This window comes from Trichoplax adhaerens, genomic scaffold (genome assembly GCF_000150275.1).
Source record: "Trichoplax adhaerens TRIADscaffold_15 genomic scaffold, whole genome shotgun sequence".
Classification (NCBI taxonomy): Eukaryota; Metazoa; Placozoa; class Uniplacotomia; order Trichoplacea; family Trichoplacidae; genus Trichoplax; species Trichoplax adhaerens.
Genome location: NW_002060957.1, coordinates 460,615 through 484,380, shown reverse-complemented (window position 1 = coordinate 484,380; position 23,766 = coordinate 460,615). Strand labels below are relative to the sequence as shown.

Genomic DNA, 23,766 nt, shown 5'->3' with positions numbered 1-23,766 from the left:
GCTACAAAATCCACTAGGATTTCAAACTTGTAGATCTAGTATAGCTAACATTTACTACTAATAGTATAGGACATGTGAATGCATCTACGTCATTACTTGAAATAATTCCCTAATCATTAGCAGCCATATAGCAAATTGTATATTAAAAAATCTTGGTATCAAATAATTAGCATAAAACTCTACTATTACTTTTATATGTACAGCGTTGAATCAAGTTCCCAAGGTGAATAATACACCCTACATTAGTCAGAAGGATTTAGATTTTAGAGGCGACGATATATAGGAATCTATAAAATGATACAAGGATCTATTTCGTCATTCCTATTACGGCTATAACTTGTTCGCTCACCATAACTTTTGTTCTCACTTTGTCTTTCTGAACTTTCTTGATTACCAATGCTATGGAACTGAGACTTTTTCATTGTCTCAGCACTATCTTTCGGCCTTCTTTGGACTTGCAGTACATCATCCTCGATATTATTAGCTCTTAGAAGCTCTGCAACTTCCGGTTTCATACATTGCAGACATTTACAGAATTTATCAAAGCTATCCTCGGTGCCAGCAATTAGTATATCTAATAATGTACTCATTCTCCTGTAATACGAATTGAATACATTATAAGAAGAAGAAAGTATTACACTACAGGTGCATACATCTAAACAAAGTGTTCCAATATACAATAAAGCCACAAAGCTAGAGTTTAACTATCTTACAGAGAATCATTTGGCATATTTTCTATCGTTTCCATTTCAAATTCCTTAAAGGTATTTACTGTACGTAATTCTATGCATATTTGCAAAGAAATAGATGCACAATGATCGACAATTTTTTCATAGTTGTCTTCTAAAATCATTTTATGATTTTCAGACAGTAGAATTAAGTTTCTAATACTGTTTAAACCTAAACAAATTCAGAATCAAGTCGATAATATATTATAATTATAATCATATATTATAAATTAGCATTTGTAGCACGACATATTAAATCGACGTTTCATATCGTTTGTTGCTTTTTGGTTCTATTTCTCAAATACTAGTAAATCTAAAATATTGAAAATTTGCGTTACCATTGCTAGTATCTACGATGACCAAGGAGGGATCAACCTGTTCTTGGCTTTGGCTAGGGCCTATAAATATAAACTAAAATTAGTACCGTTATTTCATATTGATCAATATCGATGAAACTATTAATTGCTATCATTCTTCAAACTGACAGTAAGGAAATATTACTTATACAGCTATCATAGCCTACAAGTCGTCGGTAAAGTTGCTACAATTGCTATCAAACGCAACTAATTTCGCACAACTAAGTTTAATAGCAGTAAAACAGAAAGCATAAATATTGTGGATAACACAGACTTAATTTGTAGCTTTATACTGCTTGCTCACGGTATGTTACTTAAGCTTTAGTATCGGTCATGCTAAAATCTCAATATTAAATACTCAATAAAAGAGTTTTAGAATAGCCTATTTCAACATTTATTTAGCTATCTTAGGCCTATCTATAAACCTTAGATGCATAAGCATCATTTATCGGTCATATATCCTAGAGATCAAAAGCCAGTGTTATATGTCAAATAATTGTATTAGTGTTACTCTCAGTTGACGGAATTATCAGTTCTACCTATACATTATCGTAATATTCTTAAACTAAGTTTAAGAAAATAAGATTCACATTGGAATAGAAACACTGCTGAACGATAGATTAATAAAGTCTAATGTATGTCATAATTATATAAAACCCTGTTCAGTGAAATAACCAGCACCGCATATGCATTACATATCATCTTTACACTAAGTTTAAGGCATAAGCTTACACTGCGGAAGGAATACTGCTGAATGATAAACTAACAACGTCTAATTTTCATATCATAATTATATAAAACCTAGTTTATCCAATAAACTGTAGTACATACCTGGTACAGTATCAGCAATGAAATCAAAAAAGATTGCAATTGAAGATCAACTTACCATACAAATCTGCGTCATCATAAGAGTCGATGCCTTGAAGTTCTTCGAAAAAGTCTGAAAACTTAATCCTACTTGATTTCGAACTTTCAAGACTTGCATCCCTTAAACCTTTTAAATAATAAAATGAACAGGCAATGCTTAATTTCGTGCTTTATTATAGAATCAGTACAAACTGTATATAGCTCGACTATACATAATGCAGGTCATAGGTGCAGATCTCACTGAATTTGGCTATTACTTTGAGTGACATAAAGTACGGAGCGGTTGCACTTTAAAAAATATCTATAGCATAATAATAAAAAGACTACCAAATATTAATATACAAAGATGGTAATTTATATCAAGTATCATGATTTCTTATAATTTCTACAATACAGTAGCTAAGCAATGGAAGATATTCGCCAGTTTTAGCTATACTAGCTCCATCACACACTAACAAGAAGTGGTTGAACTTCTGCCGGAAGCAACAGCGCCCAAAGCACTGTCATCAATTTCACTACTGGCTCTTACTTCTTGAGATTCCGTGCCTGAATTGAGTTTAAATTCAAAAAGAACGAATTAATTAGACATGAGGATTTGGGGGTAATACCATCACTAGCGTGTACTACCGCTACTGGTAGTACTTTCCTAGAATCATTTATGCCTATCAATAGAATAATCAAGCTTAACTAATTGATACCAATAAGGCAATAACTTTGATCACAATTGAAACGTTGTTCAATGCATAAAACATAATCAATGAACTTTAAAGTCTGTTTATCACGATTATAAATATCAAAAGTAAATAATGCTATAGCCAAATCTTTCATCGATACATCTCCAACACTAAATTCCGCCTATGCACTAATTACATTACCCCTATCAATTTTGATTAAAGACCATTGGAATAGAAGTAATAGTGTAATAGCGTAATAGATCAAAAATTATATTAGCTACTGCATAATATGTCGAAGAATCCTTTCTTGACAGTGGTTTGCGTTCATTACAAAGCACCGTATAAGCGTATTTATATATCATGATAATTAACCTCTACTATAGATTACTTACTTATTTGATCATCGCTACAACCTTCACATGCTAAATTTATTCCCAATTCATTTATCCATTGGTATGGATGATCTTGAAGTAGCAGACAAAAGTGATAAAAATCGGTATCATTATGAGACTGTAGCACTTGTATGAAGGTATCATTTCGTTCTTCTCGAGTAGGACCAGCTGTTATAAGGTAAATTTCAAGATCAGATAGGCCACATTGACATTTTAAGTCCTCTAAAATGTCCAAAAGAGGAAGTTCTTCACAAATTATTGTTGAATATTTAGTAATAACGTCGATAACACGCTGGCTTAGACCCATAGTGATCCTACCATCATGTCAACACCATCATCGATTAAAACTACAGGCACTAGATATTGTCCTGATAAAGCGATTTCTTTGCATTTTATAATTCTAATACTTGGTATAGGTGAAGAACATTTAGCTGGTTAGAGAACATTTACTACTTCTACGAGGCGTAAGCAGAGTTTCAGTTAGAAAAATGAGAAAATATGACGTAGATTACCAAGCTTATACCAATATCTGATATTTTCAACAAATTTTACTTCTGTCTCCTTTCACACTGCAGGACAAAACGCAGTAACACTTTCCAGTCAGAAAGTAGTCGGGAAAATGAGCAATTAAAAGTTAAGCTGGTGCATTACAACTAATTGCATTCCAGAAACAATCTAACGTTGTAAAAATAGGCATTAACGTCAGCTTCAAGGATTAAACTACTATATACTGACTGTCTATACGATTAAACGTATCTATATAGTTGATAGTCAAATTTCTAGCACTAGTAATATTTACAAAAAAACAATTCAAACGTCTTGCGAAGTTTATTGGGTTTTTTATAAATATAATATATCGGACGGATCCTTGCTGGGAGTGCTCGAAAGAGTATTTATTATTTCTACTAAATCATATAATATTTGACTAAAATCTAACTGGAAATACGTCATTCGTATGCAACGTGGTTAAAAACATGCCTTAGGATTACCTTTACCGAAATTTTTAATTACAAAATAGAGCTTATTTGAAATACAGGAGTTAATATATCAACAGAAATTATCGACTATAATCCTTTGAAGAGAATATTAATTAAACTGATAAAGTATATCATGCGGGCTATTTAATATGTTTTGTGTTTAATAATGTAATTAACAACTTCTGCTGATATGTGTAAAGTTAAAATTTTATTTTCTACATTACCACTAATTTTAATTCTAGAAATAATCCAACGTTGTATTAAAGTATTTCGTTACGTACATTTGCCCTACTTTTCTAAGCTTTTAGCTACTCTATTTTGGCTATCTATACGAATAGAATCTATCCATGTAGCCAGCAGTCAAGTTTATAGCACGAGGTATATTTACAGAAAGCAATTCGAAAGTCTTGCGCAGTTTATGTTTGTTCAATACATAATAATTACATCCTTCCCGGAAGTGTTCGAAAGAGTATTTATTATTTCTACTACATCACATGATAGGTAACGCAATGTACTTATGTTCACCATATGAAGCAAGGCAAACACTTGATACTTTTTCCTTTAAATTTAGCCCCAAAAATTATTCACTTTCAAATGTCGCATGATGTGAAATTAATGCATATGCATTATTAGTACCTAGCCCCTAATCAGATATTCTGCAATACGTTGTTAATGTATGCAGATTATGAAATGGATAAATAGCAAGACATAGCATTAACTCTATAGGATTACTGAATCCAAAATAGCGCATTCTGACTGTGAATATGAAATAAATACAATATTTATTGAGTATAGATGGACTATGATAATTAAAACAGCTTTATTAATTGATAAGATAGATTTACAGCATGTAAGTATTTTAAATTCAAATGGATACGCTAGTTCCAGTGATAGGTGTTTTGTGAGGATCATACGTGCCTGCGTATAGCATTATTAAGATACGTATTTTCAAGCCTTAATTATTCTTTTTTCATTACCTGAATAAGCCCAGTATAAAAATAATCCTTGGATTTCGTCGAGATTTTCATTCTAAAATGAATAAGGCAATGTGACAGCGAAATTTAACTATACAAGTAGATCTAAATGCATCAGATATTTTTCACTAGTACTGATATGGCGGCACTGTAACGAAGTCTTTTGAAATACTAAAACTGATTTCAATATGTTACTTGCTGAAAAATACTGTTGTTATTCCATAGTCTTTTTTATAGCCCAGCTACCTGGAGCTTGGAGATTGGTAACTATCTTCTTGCAATCGCAATTAGAACTCGTTTATTTTCAGATAACACATGAATGATATGAACTATATAAAAAATTATCAATGAAATAATAAATTAAGTAATACAGTTGACATTCGAAGCGATTAATAGCCAACTACGATTATGTTATGTAGCTACGTCTGAATTATTCCTAAACTTCCGAAATGTAAACCAAGAGGGTAATTGTTGGCAAGATAAAGTCTATTTACTATAATTTACTATTAACTTGCTTATTAGGGCAATACGCGTATTGGCCGGACTTCGGGTTTTGGCCGTAACATATATACGCTTACATACTGATTCAAAGTAGCTTATTATCATAGCACACCCTTTTAATTTAAAAGATGCATAATCCACGAAGAATTGATCATGAGAATAATAGTGCTGCCTTTCTTTTCTATTTATCTACAAGTTTCAGGGCGAAATCAGCTACTCAATCTTGCTTGAATTGATATAAGCTGAGCAAGTACGAGTTCCACCATTTTATGATCTCCCCATAACCAAAAAGTCACTAGGAAAAAAGTCGAATTCTTCATGCAATCGGTGTTATATTTATCAAAAGTATTTTATTCATAATTTTATTTGCTCATTCATGCAATGAAAGATGAATTTGCAGCATTGAATGGAAGTCTTATGGGGACCGCTTTTAATAAAGTAGCAAGGTTGTCTTTCAATATTTGCCATTCTTCTTATATCGTTATTAGCCAGAAGAATATCTATTTGTAGAGTGCGGTAACCAAAACATAACTAATAACCCTTGATCATCGGTAATTAATCCCATGTAAACATGAAATCATCATAAATCGACAGCATTTCCCTAATTTTAATATACTTCTTATAGCTCAATTTTAGTTATAGTACATTCATTTGGAATTATGGACATTATGACAAGATACAGCAAACCAAATGTTCACTACAGTAACTTGATAAAAGTTGATAAGGCAATATTGCGTAGCCAATTACTGTTTATTTCAATTCAAGGACTATTGCCAAAGACTATGTTTAGGCTTATTTAACATTTTTATATTTTCCAATTACCTAATAGCAAATTCTTTCGCAGAGAAAATTACCGAGTTTCACCGTCGTATCTCCTGCTTGAATGATATGAAACCACAATATCTATTATGACGACGACTGATTATTTCTTAATTTTTTTGCTCCGTTCGTCCAGACTAGGAAATTTTAAACTTCGTGCTTGAAGGTAAGATGTAGGACTCAATTCAATTTAACTGTTCTAGTATTGATCAATGATTTTAGAAACTAGTAAGAATAGCAGCTAATGTCTTAGGCTATAGAACTGAAATCGATGTTACGAATGTAGATGTCGAAATAAGGAACTTATCTGAAGTATCAAACTGACAGAGAATCATCTTAATACGATTTTTTCTGTCTTGATGGAACTATCAGGTACTTATAATTGCTATTAACTGACAGAGGAATAACTTTACGAGCTGCTTAAATGAAGGCATTAATTTGATTTAGTGACTTGGCTGATGAAATATTTCTAGAACTTTATATCCCTTTAGATGTAATATTTTGGAAAGTATGTAAATCATGTATTCTACTCTACGGGTGTGTTCACCAAATATATCCTTAGTCATAGGCTTATTTATTCTTGAACTCTTTTACTAGATATTCGAAAACTGATGTAGTAGCTTCTATTCTGATTGGTTTCCCTCCACAATTTACTGAAATAGTGAATTTCAACAAGATTGGTAGAAGAGCAAGGGTAGAATTAACAAAAAGCTAAAAGATTGAGAAAAAATAAATTCTATGGGTAATACAGACAATGCTGATTGCATAAAGGATATTGCTAGCAAAGTAGCATCATTTTAATAAAAAATATACAGATACCTCATAGATAATTCACATTTTGAAGCCAAAGGTGTATAATGCCTATTTTAGTCTTAGAAGCTAGTTTGGCAGAAAACGTTATATGTTAGAATCGAGAATACTAATTTTTCTTACATAGGTACAAGTCATCGTTCTTCTTTTCTCAACTTTTTAAACTATTAGAAGACGCTAGAATAAAATCAGTAAGCGGCAGTCGTTAATAAGATTGGAAGGCTTACGATCTAAGAGATGATTCATAAGTATTCGCTGTAATTTTTCATAGTCTTTCAATGTTGACAACATCATACAACTTTAAAAATTCTCATACAACTTTATACATTTATTTCTACGTTAGATATTATGAGACTTGTATTGATATTTATAAACAATTACTGTACTTCTGTAATAATTCTGCAATTTGAAGTCCTACAATAATATATCACACAATTTCCTCCAGCTAGAGCCTTGGCAAATGTTCTTTAAAGGATAATGAGGTAAAAGTTTTATATTTATCTGATATTACCAACATTTATAACTGTCGAATTGAAGCTAAAATTATTGTGTTATTTAAATAAAAAACAGGTAAATCTTATAAAAAGTGTTTAGAAAGTATAGAAAATATGAAGATGAGCAATAACTAGGGTAGCCTTGAAGTTTACTGATAAATCAATTAGAAAATGTTATCAGTAAAATAGTGGCATATAGTCGTCTTCTAACTTTTTATTAATAAAAAATTCGAGACGTGGTTAATTTTAATTTTTTTAATTGGCTATGGCAGTGTACCAAAAGTAAATTCTTAAAAGGAAAATTTTGATAGATATACATAAATATATAATATACTTATTAGGACTGACACACGAAGCAAGATAAATGTTAGTTATCGTTTTAAAGTACGAGCGGTCCAAGGATAACGATTATCACAGTTAACTTAAGCAACAGATTTGTTCATTTCGTCAATAAATTAGCTACATTCTGATGCTTACTTGTATTTAAGTTATTTACGGGCAATATCATGTTACTTGGCTAGACTAGCGTGGTAGATATTCTGTGAGATGAGCGGTGCTCATAACTGCAGACATAAATTTTAAAGACCAATTAGGAAAGCTGACTAGTTCGTCAATCTATTACCAGTTTAGCAAGTCAATTAAATCTAGCTTATTTTGAATATCAATTATTTGGGGAGGTAAAACACCCAAGCTATCTATTTTTCACAATCCATTGTAGAATATTTGTTCAGTATAGTTCTGTAATTACATGCAGATATTCCACACTAATAATCCACTTATTAGCAGATAGTTTACAAACTCGAATCATTATATATCGCCACAATCATTCCAATTTTTGCTAGATTATCAGACTATGTGTTGTATATTCAATCCTACCGAATATCCCTAATACTAATTGCTATATTAAGTAATAAAGTCCCAACATATCTTTATACGACCATAATTTAATAATGTCGTATACTTTATTGCGTCGTACAGTCATAATATATGCTTTCAATTTGAGCAAGATTAGTATATTAGTTTATGAAATGAATCTTCAATGTCCAGATTTAATACTTTCTTTCAAATAAGAATGATTTTCTGCATCTATTTCTTAAATAGTCCTAGAATTATAGTTTGTGATCAAAGGATTCATAATATATATTTACTTCCGTCTCTTTTTGTCAACACGAATATGCAATACATATCCAACAGAGTTACAAGAACAATTTATAACAATAGTATCAAACGTAAAAGTCAATAAAGCTGGATATTTACGATAGCCGAATTAACTCAATAGGATACAAAAGCGCACTTGCGGAATTTAAAACACAATAATGGTTAACTCAATTCCAAATAAATTCCTTACATTTTACTACCCATCATCGAATTGTTCAATATTACAAAGGCCAAACTGGTAGAAAAATATTTTTATATTTAGGTACATACATAATTGCCGTTGATGATCTTAAGAAAATACCAGCGGAATCGAAAACATTAAGAGGCACGCCTCTATCAACACTAATTATTGTAGGTTTCCGTAGAAATAGCTTGTAACCAGATTACTTAATATCATGACATATTAATTGTTACTGCAGTAAATTATTTGTGATTGCGCTACCGAAAGTATTCGATACAACACCATCCATACAATTATTTATATAGTAAGCTACCAGTGGCATGATCATTTTCGATTGTTAAATTGCTTTAAGCACATTCCAGTTTATGATTTTATCAGCAAGTATTACCATAAATTAACATAAACTATGGTGTATAAGAAAATATAATGATTTATAATCTCGTATAGTAATTCTAAATAAACTATTAATCTAATAAATTCTATAATACTTTTGCTCAACCCATAAGCATAAACCCAATTTTTTTCGTAATAGCTTTCAGCCAATCTTGTGTACCATCACAGAACAACGCTCATACGCTATAAATTATCGCATTTTCGGTATTAAGTTAGAATTCATAACCTCTGCGCTAGCCTCAAATTGGTTTTATGCTTTCAATTATTTACCTGCGGCTCTTGTACTGAATATATCTACATTAGCCACTGGTTTTCTTATAGTTGCTGAAATCAATATAAACTAAGAGTTATCGCACTAAGTAAAATTGCTATGAAGTAATTCTGCCGGCGTCTTGCCAATAAATTTCATATCAAGACACAGAATTAGTACCTTGCTTGAAAACAATATTAACGGCTAAGATAAAGAATCGAATAATTTCCTGTATTGCCAGCCATTCTGGAACAACTTGTAGCCCGAACTTTGCTATCCTACTTAATAACGATTTTTAATTATTAAATGGTAAGTGTCGTAAAATCAGATAATACACGGCTAGTTCTGATCACTTTTTAATTTATGTGTACGCACAACTTATGCTAGAACATCCTAAGATTTCGTTATTCTATTTCGTTTATTTTTAAAAAGATGAGCGACAACGCACCTTTTAGCGCTCATAACACTGACCTGACCGAGCTAAATGCTTCTGGAAGCGACAAAAATCTGGCTGAGCACGGCGATGAACCAGGCTACTGGTATAGTTTGAATGATGGGATATATCTGCTAATGAAGATACGTGAAAAACGCTTAAATTATAGAATGAACGACGGCGAGAATTTTCCACTAAAAGATCTGCAAGAATACTCCCCTACAAGAGAAAACGCAAATAAGATACTTCTAACCGATCCATTTTCGATAGAGCAATTTAATAATATTTCCTTTATCGACGATATAAAGACTATCGCTGGAAAACATGACCGCGATGAAGATGGAAATGACATAACGGCTAGAAATAACCGATGGTCAAATATTCCGCAATTAATAATCATACCAATAATCATTAAGAATCATTGGATCAGTTTCCGAATCCGAATCGACGATAATAATGGTGCCGACATTTTATACAGCGACCCATTTGGAAATACTGATTTAATCAAAAACCTGAAAAAGAATCGTCAAACACGGAATAAAATTACTGAGGCATTGAATTTACTTTGCGGTAAAAATATTAAGCTTACGGAGAGTTCTAAATCATTTAATCAACAAGGTAACAATGGCTCGAATTGTGGACCTATTACTTTTACGAATATTCGTGATTACATGAAAATCGAAATTCCAAATTCAGATTTACAATCCGACGAGAAATATTCCATTCGTGAGTTTTCTAAAACAGGAAGTTCATCTATTAAAAAAAAAAAGGAGAATGACATAAAAATTTATACAGAAATGATAAAGAAATATGGTAAGCTTGAAACAAAAAATGATATGCAGCCTTCCATTGAGAAAAGTAACTCGTCAACCAGTGAATACGAGAAGAAAGAAAAAACCCAATCAGATAGATCAGCTAAAATTCCTAATCCAGAAAAGGCTAAAGAAATATTTGAGACTCTGAACGCACAAAATTCAATTACCTCTCCGAAGATGTTGCAAGATCTGAAAGATTTACTAACCTACGTAATGACGCTAAGTAAAAGCGCTGCCACTATAACTAAACCGATTCGCCAGTCGTTTAAAGAAGCACCTAGTGATTCTAATGAAATTGATGAGCGTTTAAATATCATATCAAGTTCTAAACCATCTAAAGGTTTAAAAAGGACTTTTCACGGTACCATATATCAGATAGCCTTGATCGCATTGATAGCTGTTCGTGCTAATGCAAAGAGAGATCAATTTGCTTTAGCAAGCGAAGCAGAAGGATATGATAAATTTGATGACTTAGTTGTTTACACTAGCACAAGTGTAATTTACATTCAAGTCAAGCATCGATTGGATCATACATACAAAGAAAAAGATTTTTATTCAATAAATCAATCAGAAGCCAAGAAGTGTCCTTTATTGTGGTTGTATTTTGATTACTGGCTGAGGATAAAAAATTCTGATGATTATATGAAGAATTGCAAAAATAAAACTCATCAATTTGTATTTTTTTCGAATTGTAAAGTTGAAATTCCCAGTTACTTGTACGAAAAAGCAACCATATCTCCAGGCTATTTATTTGAAGGTCTTGAAGGACGTAGCTTCAGATTTAAAAAATTACCTAAAGATAGCGATTTTGTTAAATGTATATTCACTCACGTAAAGAAGCAAGCTAATAAGCTAGAAGAATTGTTAGATGCTGCCGATAAAACTAAAGCGAAAGAAAACCTTACAAAGTCTTTGAATCATGCATGTTGCATATTAAGGAATGTTATAAATGACCTACAAAAGGCGAGGAATCACTTTTACGAACAAAACAGCCATCATTATATTTTGATATCGGACATGGCCATAATTACATCAAAAGATCCGATGCGAAGTAAGTTTAGAGAAAAAATGAAAAAAGGTCAAAGAATTTTATTTGATGAACGTAGTAGAGAAATAGAAGACAAAATTAACAATATTATGCTAAGGCAAATCTATCAGTTTTTCGAAGAATTCATAGTAAAACTTGATCAACCTGATACCTCACAATTAGAACGTTTGACCTACAACGAGGTTAGATCTAAGACCGAGCTAGCCGCTACAGAAGTTTATAGTACCTTACGAGCATGCATGATTGACTGGCTAGCGGATAATAAAGTCTGCTGGCTGCAATCGGATGAATTTGATAAAATTGTGAAAGCCTCCAAAAATGAAGAAAGTCGCTTTTATTTACTAAAACACACAGAAACATTTAAGACTGAATATCATGAACTGATCCAAGATCATAAAGTAAGCATTCAAGAGATCAAAATCGAAGCTTTAGAAAAATTTTTAATTGATACCGATCATAAAAATTTAGTCATGTTGCTTTATGGCGTTGGCATCCAACTAAGAATATATCAAACGTTATCCAATTTAGCAATAAATATACAATTGACGAATGGTCATTCTTAGAGATAGCATCGATATGGAAGATGCAAGAAAGGTTACTGAAAATCCTTGAAGGTGATACTTTAAAATTCTTAATTATTGATTGTCGTTTACCAAATAAATCATCATTTGAAATGCCACAAACGGTACTCAAAGCAGCTATTGAAAATAAGAAAAAAGTTATTTTAATAATAGAATCAGACGATAAAGAGATATGCTACAAAAAAATATCGGAGATGGATAGAAATATTAAACCTGATCGTGATTCAAACCATTTTAAGATACGTTGTAAAGAGTTAGGTAAATTATCTTCTGATAAGTTAAAAAAGCTATATAAATATCATAATAAAAAGTATATCAATTTGGCCGGTAAAAGTTATCCTCTATTCAAAATTCTTGAAGATACAACTAGCAGTTTATATGAATTTGTTGGAGACGTAGATAATACTGCTATAGTGCTAAATGATATAAAAGAAGGTAAAACTGAACATCCACTAGCTATTAAGCTACCGTGCAAGGTCTACTTAGAAAATCCAATTATACAGATGATGCCAATCTATAAATTACGAAATATATTAGAAGAGAAAAATTTTCCACTCCTTATATTTGAAGGCCTAGAAAAATCTGATACCTTGGAAAGTTTGCTTGATGGCTGGTTTAATAAGGCCGAGAACAGAACACAGTTTACTGCTAAAATAGTTACACCCCTTGATCCCGATATCATCTACATTTTGCTGACGAAAGAATCCGACATTGATCGAATACCATTTACCCCTGAAGAGAATAAAATTATGATTTATGTTGGTGAATATAACTCCTTATCCGAAGAACATAGGAAGCTGAAACATGTCGTCGTTAAACCGAAAGATCCTAATACAGACCAACTTGAAAATATCTCAGTTGTAACTAATTCAGAAAATGTAATATTACCAACTCCAAGTGAATATATCAATCCGGGGGGGGGGAAGAGCGTCGGTACTCCCTTCCAGCGATATTCCCTAAAATCAATAATTTCGTAATTTTGTCTGCAAATGCTGGTTATGGAAAAACTGCCTTATTCATTAATAGACTAAATGAATGGGCTGAAGATGAAAATTCGGAGTCGATTATATCATGGAAATTATATATACATTTACCCAGCCAGAAATTTGACAACTCTCTAGATCTCGAGACATCCATTAAGCCATTAGTCAGGGATTTTATAAATAAAGACTGGCAATTGAAGGCTCTATTAAATGATATGAAAAAAGAAGGTCGTGTTGAATTTTTTCTTGATGGATTAGATGAAATTAAAGATGAAAACAAAATTAACAGCCTTAATAAATTACTTGCCTTGATTCCAACTAGTACTACAGTTGTAATTGCTACTAGACCGCACGCTGTTCATAAAGTAAATAAGCCTAGAAATCGAAACCTAGGCCTCTACTTAACGCTCGGCAAGTACACAGATCAACTACGCAATGAATATATTAAAAGGATGTTTCCCAAAATTTTAGAAAAAGCAAACAAGAAATCAGATGACAACACATCGCAGACTGAAGATATACCTAAACATAAAATAACCGAAATAACTAATAATTTATGTGAATCTATTGATCAGGAGCTCAGCGAAAAGGTACAACACCTAATAGGTATACCTCTAGAATGCTATATATATTGTGAAACGAAAGCCTCAAAGATTGCAATTCATGGTACTGATTGCATAGATAACGGTTATGGAGTCCATGAAAAACGATCTAAAATAAATACATCAAATCTCTATCAAGAATTTTTATTCACGAAATTGAAAGACTTTACTTTACGTTATCTCAAAATATCATTTAAGAACGAATCAGAATCTGCTCATAGAATTTACAACGTATCATCTAACTATATTTTGATTTTAGCCGTTTTAGCATTTAAGCAAGCCTTTCAGTTACCTCCAAAATTTGTACATTTAGCTCTTGCTCGAAGTTATTTCACTAACAAAATGGTGCTTGAATTAGGCGATACCGGGCTTGTCACCGTAAGCGATTATCCAGATGAAGACTCTGCATATGGGGATCATTTCCTGAGGCTCAAATTTCACCACTCAACCTATCAAGAATATTTAGCCGCTCTATGCCTGCTATACGGGCTTATTTTAGATGATAAACTCAGAAGCGAGGTACAAAGCCAAATTATGGACAACCGGTATAATCCTGGTTATACCCTGATAATGTCATTAGCATCTCAATTAAGTGTAGGTGAAATTGAACTTATACCAGGTTATGTTGCAGACAAGCATGCAATTTTATTTTGGAAAGCGTTATGTGATGAGGCAGATATCTTAGGAGCAGCAGAAAGTAAGTTGCTTCAAAATTGTTTGTGTGAATTTTCAAATAAGATGAAAAAAACTTTAAAAAAGATTGTAAAAGATACAAGATTCTCTACAAAGATACTCAAAGAACTTGATAAACATGGAAAATCCTCTCGAGCATTGGAGGAATTCAGTATAACAGATCAAAGTAGCAGCCCATTGATCTTTGACGATTCAAAATTTAAAAATGAAAGATTACAAATTCAAGATAGCGATAAAAAAAAATTGCTAAAAAAGGAGATAGTGATTAGTTCTACAAAAGATTTACTGAAATGCAAGGGACCTGATTATGTTGCAAAAATATTTGAAATAATTACTGAAGAAATAATTGAGGCAGACCGCGAAAAAGTAAAGTCTGCGAACTATTGGGGAATGGATGGAGGCTTTGAAGCAATGGCATTGCTCGGCGACAGTTTTAATTATCGTCATGCTAAGTATTTTATAGAAAGAATAGATAACTACCCGGAACATCGCTGGAATCCAGCTCTGAAAGCTATCGAATCACTGCTAAAAGACTGCACAAAGCCAAGTGTAAAAGCTGAATGCTTCAAAGTGATAGAGTATTTAGCAAAGCATGCGTTAGATTATGATGATCCAGGGCGTTTAATCCCTCTAATAAAAGCTGTACGTTCAGAAATTTTTGAGTCTTTTTCTCAATTAGAAGATCAAATTCGGAAGCTGCCTGAATATTCTATACCTAATGAAATCCATGGTAGGCCCTATCAACAATTTATACTAAAATTTACTTTTGCATTGTGGATATCGATAAAGATGCCGTACGCGGTAATCAAGTCAAATGATACTCACGAAATTATCATTAAGGAAGAAAAAGTCAAAAAAATAAAAATAGATCAGGATAAAGTGCATGTATGGAATCTTATAGAAAATGTCATTAATGAGTTAGCAGAAGAATCCGACGAAGACAAGAAAGCATTGCTGTTGATTAATACCAAAAGATGGAAATGTTTCATTTATGAACGCCTCGTTGAAACAGCGATAAAGAATAAAGACAATTCCGTACTACATGATGAGACGTTCATTGATATTGTGGTAAAAGACTATCATATTGTAGCTAATATTTTGAAAATTTATCATGATAACGAGTTGATTGAGGCTAAAGTAGCTGAAAGATTATTAGCATTTATCAACATTATAGAACGTATTAAAAGTATACAATGGCCAATTCAAGGCGGTATTGAAGCAATCGCTTATACAGGAAAATATTTCAATCAAAAATTTGCAGATTTCTTACTAACTAGAGCATGCTGGTATAAAGATAATAGACAAAAAGCGTTGGCTTCTCTCGAAGTTCTTGACGGAATATTACAAAATTGTAACGACGACGACACCTACAGAGGTGCAGTAGATGCTTATAAATGGTGCCTAAAGCAGGAAACATTTAAAGCTTTCTATTAAAACCGATACAGTCTGAGAGTTTAAATTAGCTCGATTAACATGATGAAATATAGAGGAATTGAATGAGATGCTATCAAATCTGATATTTACTATTATACAAAGCGAATATCGATATAGAAGCTAGAGTATTTTTTTCAAAATTATCTACTCGGTAAATTTTATGATCTCAAATTAAACTTCCTAAGTACTCCGGATATGTAGACTACTAAACCTTAAGGATAGAAATAATATCCATTGATGTTATTGTATGCAGCATTGTCGTTTCTAAATGCGAATGAATTGCTAATTCTTTTACATTTTTACCAACTATATTGCTTATTTGCACATCTTATCTGTAATTGTACTAACTGATATACCTTGAACGACAGTAAAGCTAATCATGTAGCGGCTGTTTCTATTATCATACTGTCCATTTATTTTTCAATTTTTATGCATTTCTGCTGGCATATATTAATTAATTAGGAAATGTACAAGCTCAGCAAAAGCGTAATATCTTATTGCAATGAAGATCAATCTTTTAAAACTTTTCCGTGAAATTTTTTATTGTTTTATGTATCGTAGATTCAAAAGTAGCTAATTTTAATCTGATGACTGTAAATTTCATTTAATATCTTAATATATTTTTAACTCGACTACTTTATACGGATTATGATGCAGCAATACTTTATAGAGTAGTTTTTGTCAAACATTATGCATTATAAAGATTGTAATTTAACCGATATACTCGTACTAAGTATAATATTTGCGCTTTAATAATGATGAATTTGTAGCTGATTTCTTTCATAATAAGCAGTAGGAATTATATTGCTTCGCCTTAAGGTACAGTGTAAACCCAAACATTTGATTTGAATTCTAATTAAAGGATAAGGGTTAGTCTTAATGTTTTTTTTAATTATGTGCTATCGCATACAGTAAACAGACGTAATTTTTAGTTTTAATTATCATTACTATTAATTTTATAAAGATAGAAATCGAAGCTAGATTTATCGTAACATATGTAATTTATAGCTAGTCTAATTTAGAATACTTTAGGAGATCGGTTGATACTCTAACGATCTGCTTGGTGCAACCTACAAAGGTGTTGTGGTTTAGTTTTTGAATAATTCTGTTAGTAAGTTAGCAAGACTAGAGGTACATGAAGGAAATCATGAGTAATCCTCATTTTTATTTTTCATTATTTGATAGGTTAAGGCGGTATTTCGGCCCTTCCTTACTTTTTTAAGTGCTTCTTGCAATTTTTCTGTTAAAGCTATAATAAACTGCTGCTTTCTCCTAAACTTAGCTTTAATTATAATTTGAAGTGGTCTTTAATTTAATAATTACTTGCTCATTATTACTTTACATTAGTATTCTGTAATAAGTTACTCATACATATACAGTGACATAAAATGTGATATAATATACGAGCGTATGTATCTATAGTGCAACGTTTTCAAAAAATATTGTACTATAGCAAATTAAATGTTAATCGCTATTATCACATTGCTACAACTTTAATTATAGAAGTACCAGGATCAGCTGATACTGTAACTGAGAGTTTCTAAGAAAAAGTGTAAATTTAACCAGTTGTTATCTAATTTCAAAGATAAAGCTATGCAAATGAATATAGTTTAAACTACATATGGCCAGCACCAAATTGAAGAACTTAAAAAAATATTATGTTCCAGTAATTAAGACTTTTTATTGTAAATTTATGATACAACTTAAGTTCATACTTAAGTAATTTTCTCTAGATTTCATTGCATTTTGACAGTTTTCAATTGATTATATAATATTCAGGATTAGTTTTTGTAGTCTGAAAGAGTTATTTTGCTAGCTGTTACAATCTGCAGGGCTCGCTATCCGGCCGTTCTGCTAGAAGTACTCCAGTTACGGTTCCTTGCTTGTTAACACTACTTACTGAAACTCAACCGCCGTTAAATTTAGGAAGATTCTTTATTTTTTCTTTAGATTTGTAAACTGAAATCAATGTACCTTTCCACGAGGCGACTGATCCTTAAAAACTATCCAATATTTATTTGATACTACACTTATATAATAATGATCTATATAACTGCTAGCTACAATATCGCAATAAGCACATACGTATCCGTACTAATAATAATCATGACAACCAGAATTTCATAAATTGAAAGTTTCCTAATCCGAATCGACGATAATAATGATGCCGACATTTTATACAGCGACCCGTTTGGAAAAACTGATTTAATCAAAAATCTGATAAAGATCACTTCGAACTCTAGTATACAAGACTCTAAGCTACGTTAATCAGAGGCTACTGCAAAAAATTAGCCTTCAAAGGTGAGTCTAACGCGTGCATATTACACGTTAAAACATCAATAACTCTTATTATTTTAAGACTATTATAACTGAGCCTCAAAGATCTACAGTACATAGGACAAGAATGCATTTATCAGATAAGCTTGTATATTTCATAACGAAGTAGCAAACATGTACTATATAATATTCATTTTAATATTCATTTTGATAAATGAGCGAGGAATGAGGATCTGAATAATTCATTTTGTAATCACTAATAGCTGCTATATTCAAATCTTTATCTAATAGACAGTAATATTCAGATATTTGAAAGCTAGCCTAGTGAAGATTACAATAAGCTTAGCAGCTGTGCAACAATACGATAAAAGCCAAAGTCTCAAAAATCGAGCGATGAGAAGTTTATTCCAAAACTACGGACAATATTGACTGTATTGATATTCTGCTGCCAAACTTCACTTGTATTATCCATTTTAAATCCTATAGCGGTAAGTGCAATTAAAACTTCACATATAAAAATCTATATCTGAAGCTATTTTTATTATATAATCGTATATTAAACTTGTTCCTTTTCCCAACTTTTCAAATTGATAGTAGCTATTACGACAAAATCAGAAAACGGTAATCGTTGATAAGCTTGGATAAATTACAATCAATATACTGATTTATACTGTATAAGTTGTATTCATGCGTACAGATAGTAAATTTTTCCTTCTATTTCCTAATAGATGATATGGTATCCTATTGCTAAAATTTTATAAGACTTAAAACAGTTGCTTTAACGCAAGATTATAATTAATCTGTAAAGCAGTTACTTCATCAACACCTAATAAGAAATTCTACAATCATGCTCTATGTATACGTATATCTTTCGAGAGAGTACTAGATAGATAATCTTCAAGAATAAAGAAGTAAAAGTTTATCACTAACCCTAAAACCTGCATAGAAGCCTTCATCCACTTGCTCATTTATAGAAGTAAATCTTATATATACGCTCTTACTGCATTCGAGCGAATTGTTTGAAATCTAGTAACAAGAATCGCCAAATAAGGAAGACAGAAGAAGGGATTTTTTACTATAGATAAATTATACTAAACTATTATGCTTTCCTAGACTGCGATAATTAATCTACCAATACAATAATAGCAATATTCCTTCGTATAACTCTAATGCTATCAATTCCATCTTCGATTATCCCATAATATATCTGTATAGCCTATATGCTATAGCCGGTCTACAACATATCCATTTTGAAAACATCTAAAGAAACTGGATTGAAGAACGAGGGATAACGCTATTCTAAGATGCTGTTTCAAGTTTTATTATGTATAGAATGATTAGCAGTTAATGCTGTGTGAATGTCAAAACTCAAAGTATTAAAAAGAAAGAATTTCTGATAATTTAAACTCAGGATCAATAGTTACCGCTACGACAATTTCGTATACTTTTAATAACATTTTATTTCATGAAAGACTGCAGTTATATAGGAAAAATTACTTATCAAAACAAGTTATTTATGCTATTATTATTCATAATTTAGAGTTATTGTTATCGATTAATATAATTTTTGCTGTTCACTCTTTAATTAAAGATTATCTTTGTGATTTGAATAAGTCTAGAGCCTACACAATGAATTATTCAAGTCTTAGCAACCGACAGAAATTTTGAGACCTTGCAATAATCATTATTCATATCCTAAATATAAAGCTACGATTAATCAGATGTTTAATTAGTCATTAGCCAGAATATTGTCAATAAAATTTAGCTAACTTAATAGTAATGCTGGAAAGCATAAGTTAATGGAATAAATCACATTGCAATTAGATGTAAACTACCGGTATGTCTTATCATATAAGCCATACATTCAAATTCGGTACTGCAGGATTATTGCTACTTTAAAGTATCGTATAATTATATTAAATCAAATTAGATTTGAAGAAAAGGTTTACAAGCGCTGCTTCGAAGAAACTTCTTAATATTCTCAAAAGCAACCCTGTTGACACGCTATAAAAAGTAACAAAAAGGCTTCTACCCACTTAGCTTGTGTAACTCTATAAATTACCCTACGTCGCCCGCAGTTGAAATTTACAACTTAGTATCTGCATACAGCGTCATAGATAGTAAGATACGAACCAAAATTCTTAAACACGGAATAGAATGTGCACTTAGAGACCTATTGAATAAGATCACAATATTCGAATTTGAAAGTAATTTTCCGTGTAAACACTAAAATTTAAGAGTTTGAATATCATTTCCGTGTGTAATGTAGTAGTCTAAACTTAAGATCTTCCAATTTTGCCCCAAGAAAATTACTCATCAAATTCACGCCAATAGAGTCCTCTATTGGAAATAAAATAAGTGTACATCGAAAACTTGATGATAAATAGCTAATAACTTCCACCAATGCTTCCAATTCTATATGGTAACAGCTTCACTGCTACTGCGTTAGGTTCGTAACTTATGATGCTAGCACAATTTTGGGTACAGTTTATAAGCTATCAGTCCCAACTCTCAGTGCTTAGTATACGAGTGAATAGCGTACTTTAGCGTTTCATCATCAGCTATGGCCCATTAACATACTTTACTCTATGTAAACCATTACACACATCAATGAAAATATTGACTTAACGTACGGAGATAATCATAACATCGTATCTTAACCCTAGATAACTTAATTTTGTAGACTAATCAATCATCCCTAAGATAAGGGTTTAGCGATTATAACGTTCCCTTTGTTCAATTTATTAACTAATTAGGTATCTTGAAGAATTTACTTTACCGTAAGTTTATCAAGGTCTCAAGGACATACGCCTATGACAGTAGCGGTTTACAGTATTAATACCCCTAACTAGACGCTTAGTAATACGTTCTTATGGAACGTAAATCACAAAATGGATGACAAGAAACATATAGTGCTAATTACAAATAATATCCGTACTACAACTAGTACCAAAAAATAAACTTAAGTTCTCTCTGATCTATAATTACATAGATTGCAACATTATCAGCACTGATCTTAACCTTAAAGTCTATATTTAAGCCTTCATTCGCTTGCTTATTTATAAAAGTAAAAAATAGCAAACTCAAGTAAGCTCTTACTGTATTCGAGCGAATTGTGCAAAATGTGCAGTAGGTTACAAGAACCGCCGAGTAAAGAAAGTTAGAAGAAGGATGGAATGTGACCGTTTATTATCGATAAATTATAATATACTGTTATGTTTTCCTAGACTGCGATAATGAATGGGTAATTTTTACTAGTACTAGCAATAATCCTTCATATGACTCTAGCTGTGAGAATTAGTGACTTCTATACACGTTAACCCTACAGTCTGTTCTTTATAAGGAAAGTCTCAAATTAATGCACGAAATACTTCACTCCAATATTAATGGATTGCAATGATTATAATAAATAACACTAAACTAAGTTTGTAAACAGAAATCGCTATAATTCCGACAGTTTATTTAAAACACTTGAAAACTACGTAGTCACAATAGATCCTTGATACCTTCTTGGCAGTTTAAGTCAGTTGCCTTAGTTATTCATTTCTCCGCAAGAGGAAGAATGATTACTGTTTTTCGATAACTGGTCATGTAGTTTCTAACCGTTTTACCAGACTATTACATAATTATCGTATCGTGACTATTCAATACACGCAATTCTAATATTATAAGTAAAAAAATTGGTTAATTGCTGCATTCCATCTTTAGAATATCATATTAAGGCCAAGACACTGAGTCATCTTATCAATACTATTCTTGATAATTAAATTGCCATCATATCTTTATCTTTCAAAATATTAACCTATTTATGTCATTAGTGACGGTCATGCGAGCTATACGCACTTTAAAAAACCTCTGCAGAAAATTAAATACATTCATCTCAGTTAAAAAAATTCGACTTACTACCGTATCTACCCAAATACAAGAGGAAATAAAATTTTAATGTGTAATGGTATCATACAGTAAGAATATAGTTACCTATATTACTATTAAAACATCTAAGGCTTTAGTTTCTATTTTCTAGACATTTCTTCAAATGATCCTTACTACCGATCGTACCTCCTGTACGTTATCCCTAGGGATCGTATTTTTCTCAAAAGATATATTCAAATCACATCACTTCATGCATTACGTGATTAGACTTTGCATCTTATTTTATTGAATAAAAGAGCCATTAATTATGGAAAATTTCCTGTAGCGCAAATAATTTGAAAAGCCTTACCCTATTGTTTTAATTTACCAAAATTGGATTAAAGTAAATGCTCTGGGAATTTGCTCAATTCCCAGAGCAGAAAGCTTTTTAGAAGCTATTCAGTCCTAGTAACAAGTAGAACAATTTTAAGCCTTTCATAACAGACCTCATGGAGCTCCATAACCAGATAATATACTCCTACAGTTTTATTTACGGGCACAAAGAGTCATACGAGTAAATGATGTTTAGACGTTGAAAATAGACATTAGTAAACTAACAGCTATTGTACTCCTATCATATACGTATTCTATTTGATCCATTCTAACCCAGTTGGTGGCATTATCCAATTAATAAGTATAACTGCCAATTAGCATGCTCAACAATTACTTTATTTTGACAATTTCTTTCAACTGAAGTTCCTTCCGCCACCGTATCGTAGTGATGTATCTCATATTTAATTGCATTAATAGCTACAACGAACATAGTCAGATTTCTAAGATTGAATATGATCGTGATGCTAACATTAGATGATGCCTAATTACTGTATTAGAAATTGCTGGTTACTAATGGATTGTATGGTAAACCATATTAATGATCTATTCGAAGAGAAGTCTTCTGTTTAATGACTCAAGTCTGATTTTAGACAACTTGGTTACAGTAAAATGAACTCATATATTTAAGATCTACAGAATTGAGCTTATATTAATCAAGAAGGTAGACTGCCAAATGCCGGCAAAAAGCAAAAGATAGAATAGTAATTTCTGATTTTTAACTAGGAAAAACCTCTACACTTAGTATGAATTTCCTTATTTAAGATATTATGAAGGTACACTATTTCCATAGGTGCTTTAGAATTAATGGCATAGCGAAAGCAAGTATGTGCAATTGTGTATCCTATAGCGAGAACTACAATATAAAAAATATCTTTAGTCCCTGTCTGTACTAAACGTTCGTACGTGCATAATATTAACTTTCTAAAAGGCATCAATATCCACCTATCGACTGCAAAGTTTTCTTTATACAGTTATAGTAATGAATAGGTTTATAACCCTCTATATACACTAAGTCATCATCTACAATTATTTTATTCAGCATAGCGATTTACTACGCCTTGTAGTGCCTTTTTATGAGCTG

General features: G+C 31.7%; 3 protein-coding genes across 3 annotated transcripts; 2 read left to right on the top strand and 1 right to left on the bottom strand.

The window, feature by feature from the left end:
* Positions 1–287: 287 nt before the first annotated feature.
* TRIADDRAFT_60380 (uncharacterized protein) lies at positions 288–3,324 on the bottom strand (the record flags this gene model as incomplete). The annotated part of the gene is made up of 7 exons (XM_002116325.1): positions 288–594; positions 714–900; positions 1,067–1,126; positions 1,971–2,078; positions 2,408–2,497; positions 2,560–2,613; positions 3,018–3,324. 7 exons carry the CDS (start codon positions 3,322–3,324, stop codon positions 288–290), a joined length of 1,113 nt encoding a protein of 370 aa, XP_002116361.1.
* A 6,682-nt stretch (positions 3,325–10,006) lies between these two features.
* On the top strand, positions 10,007–12,433 carry TRIADDRAFT_60379 (uncharacterized protein; the record flags this gene model as incomplete). Its single annotated transcript, XM_002116413.1, has 1 exon — positions 10,007–12,433. The coding sequence occupies one exon, from the start codon at positions 10,007–10,009 to the stop codon at positions 12,431–12,433; it is 2,427 nt and encodes an 808-aa protein (XP_002116449.1).
* Positions 12,434–12,645: 212 nt separating this feature from the next.
* On the top strand, positions 12,646–16,163 carry TRIADDRAFT_60378 (uncharacterized protein; the record flags this gene model as incomplete). The annotated part of the gene is made up of 3 exons (XM_002116412.1): positions 12,646–13,348; positions 13,399–14,040; positions 14,296–16,163. The coding sequence occupies 3 exons, from the start codon at positions 12,646–12,648 to the stop codon at positions 16,161–16,163; spliced, it is 3,213 nt and encodes a 1,070-aa protein (XP_002116448.1).
* Between the last annotated feature and the right edge of the window lie 7,603 nt (positions 16,164–23,766).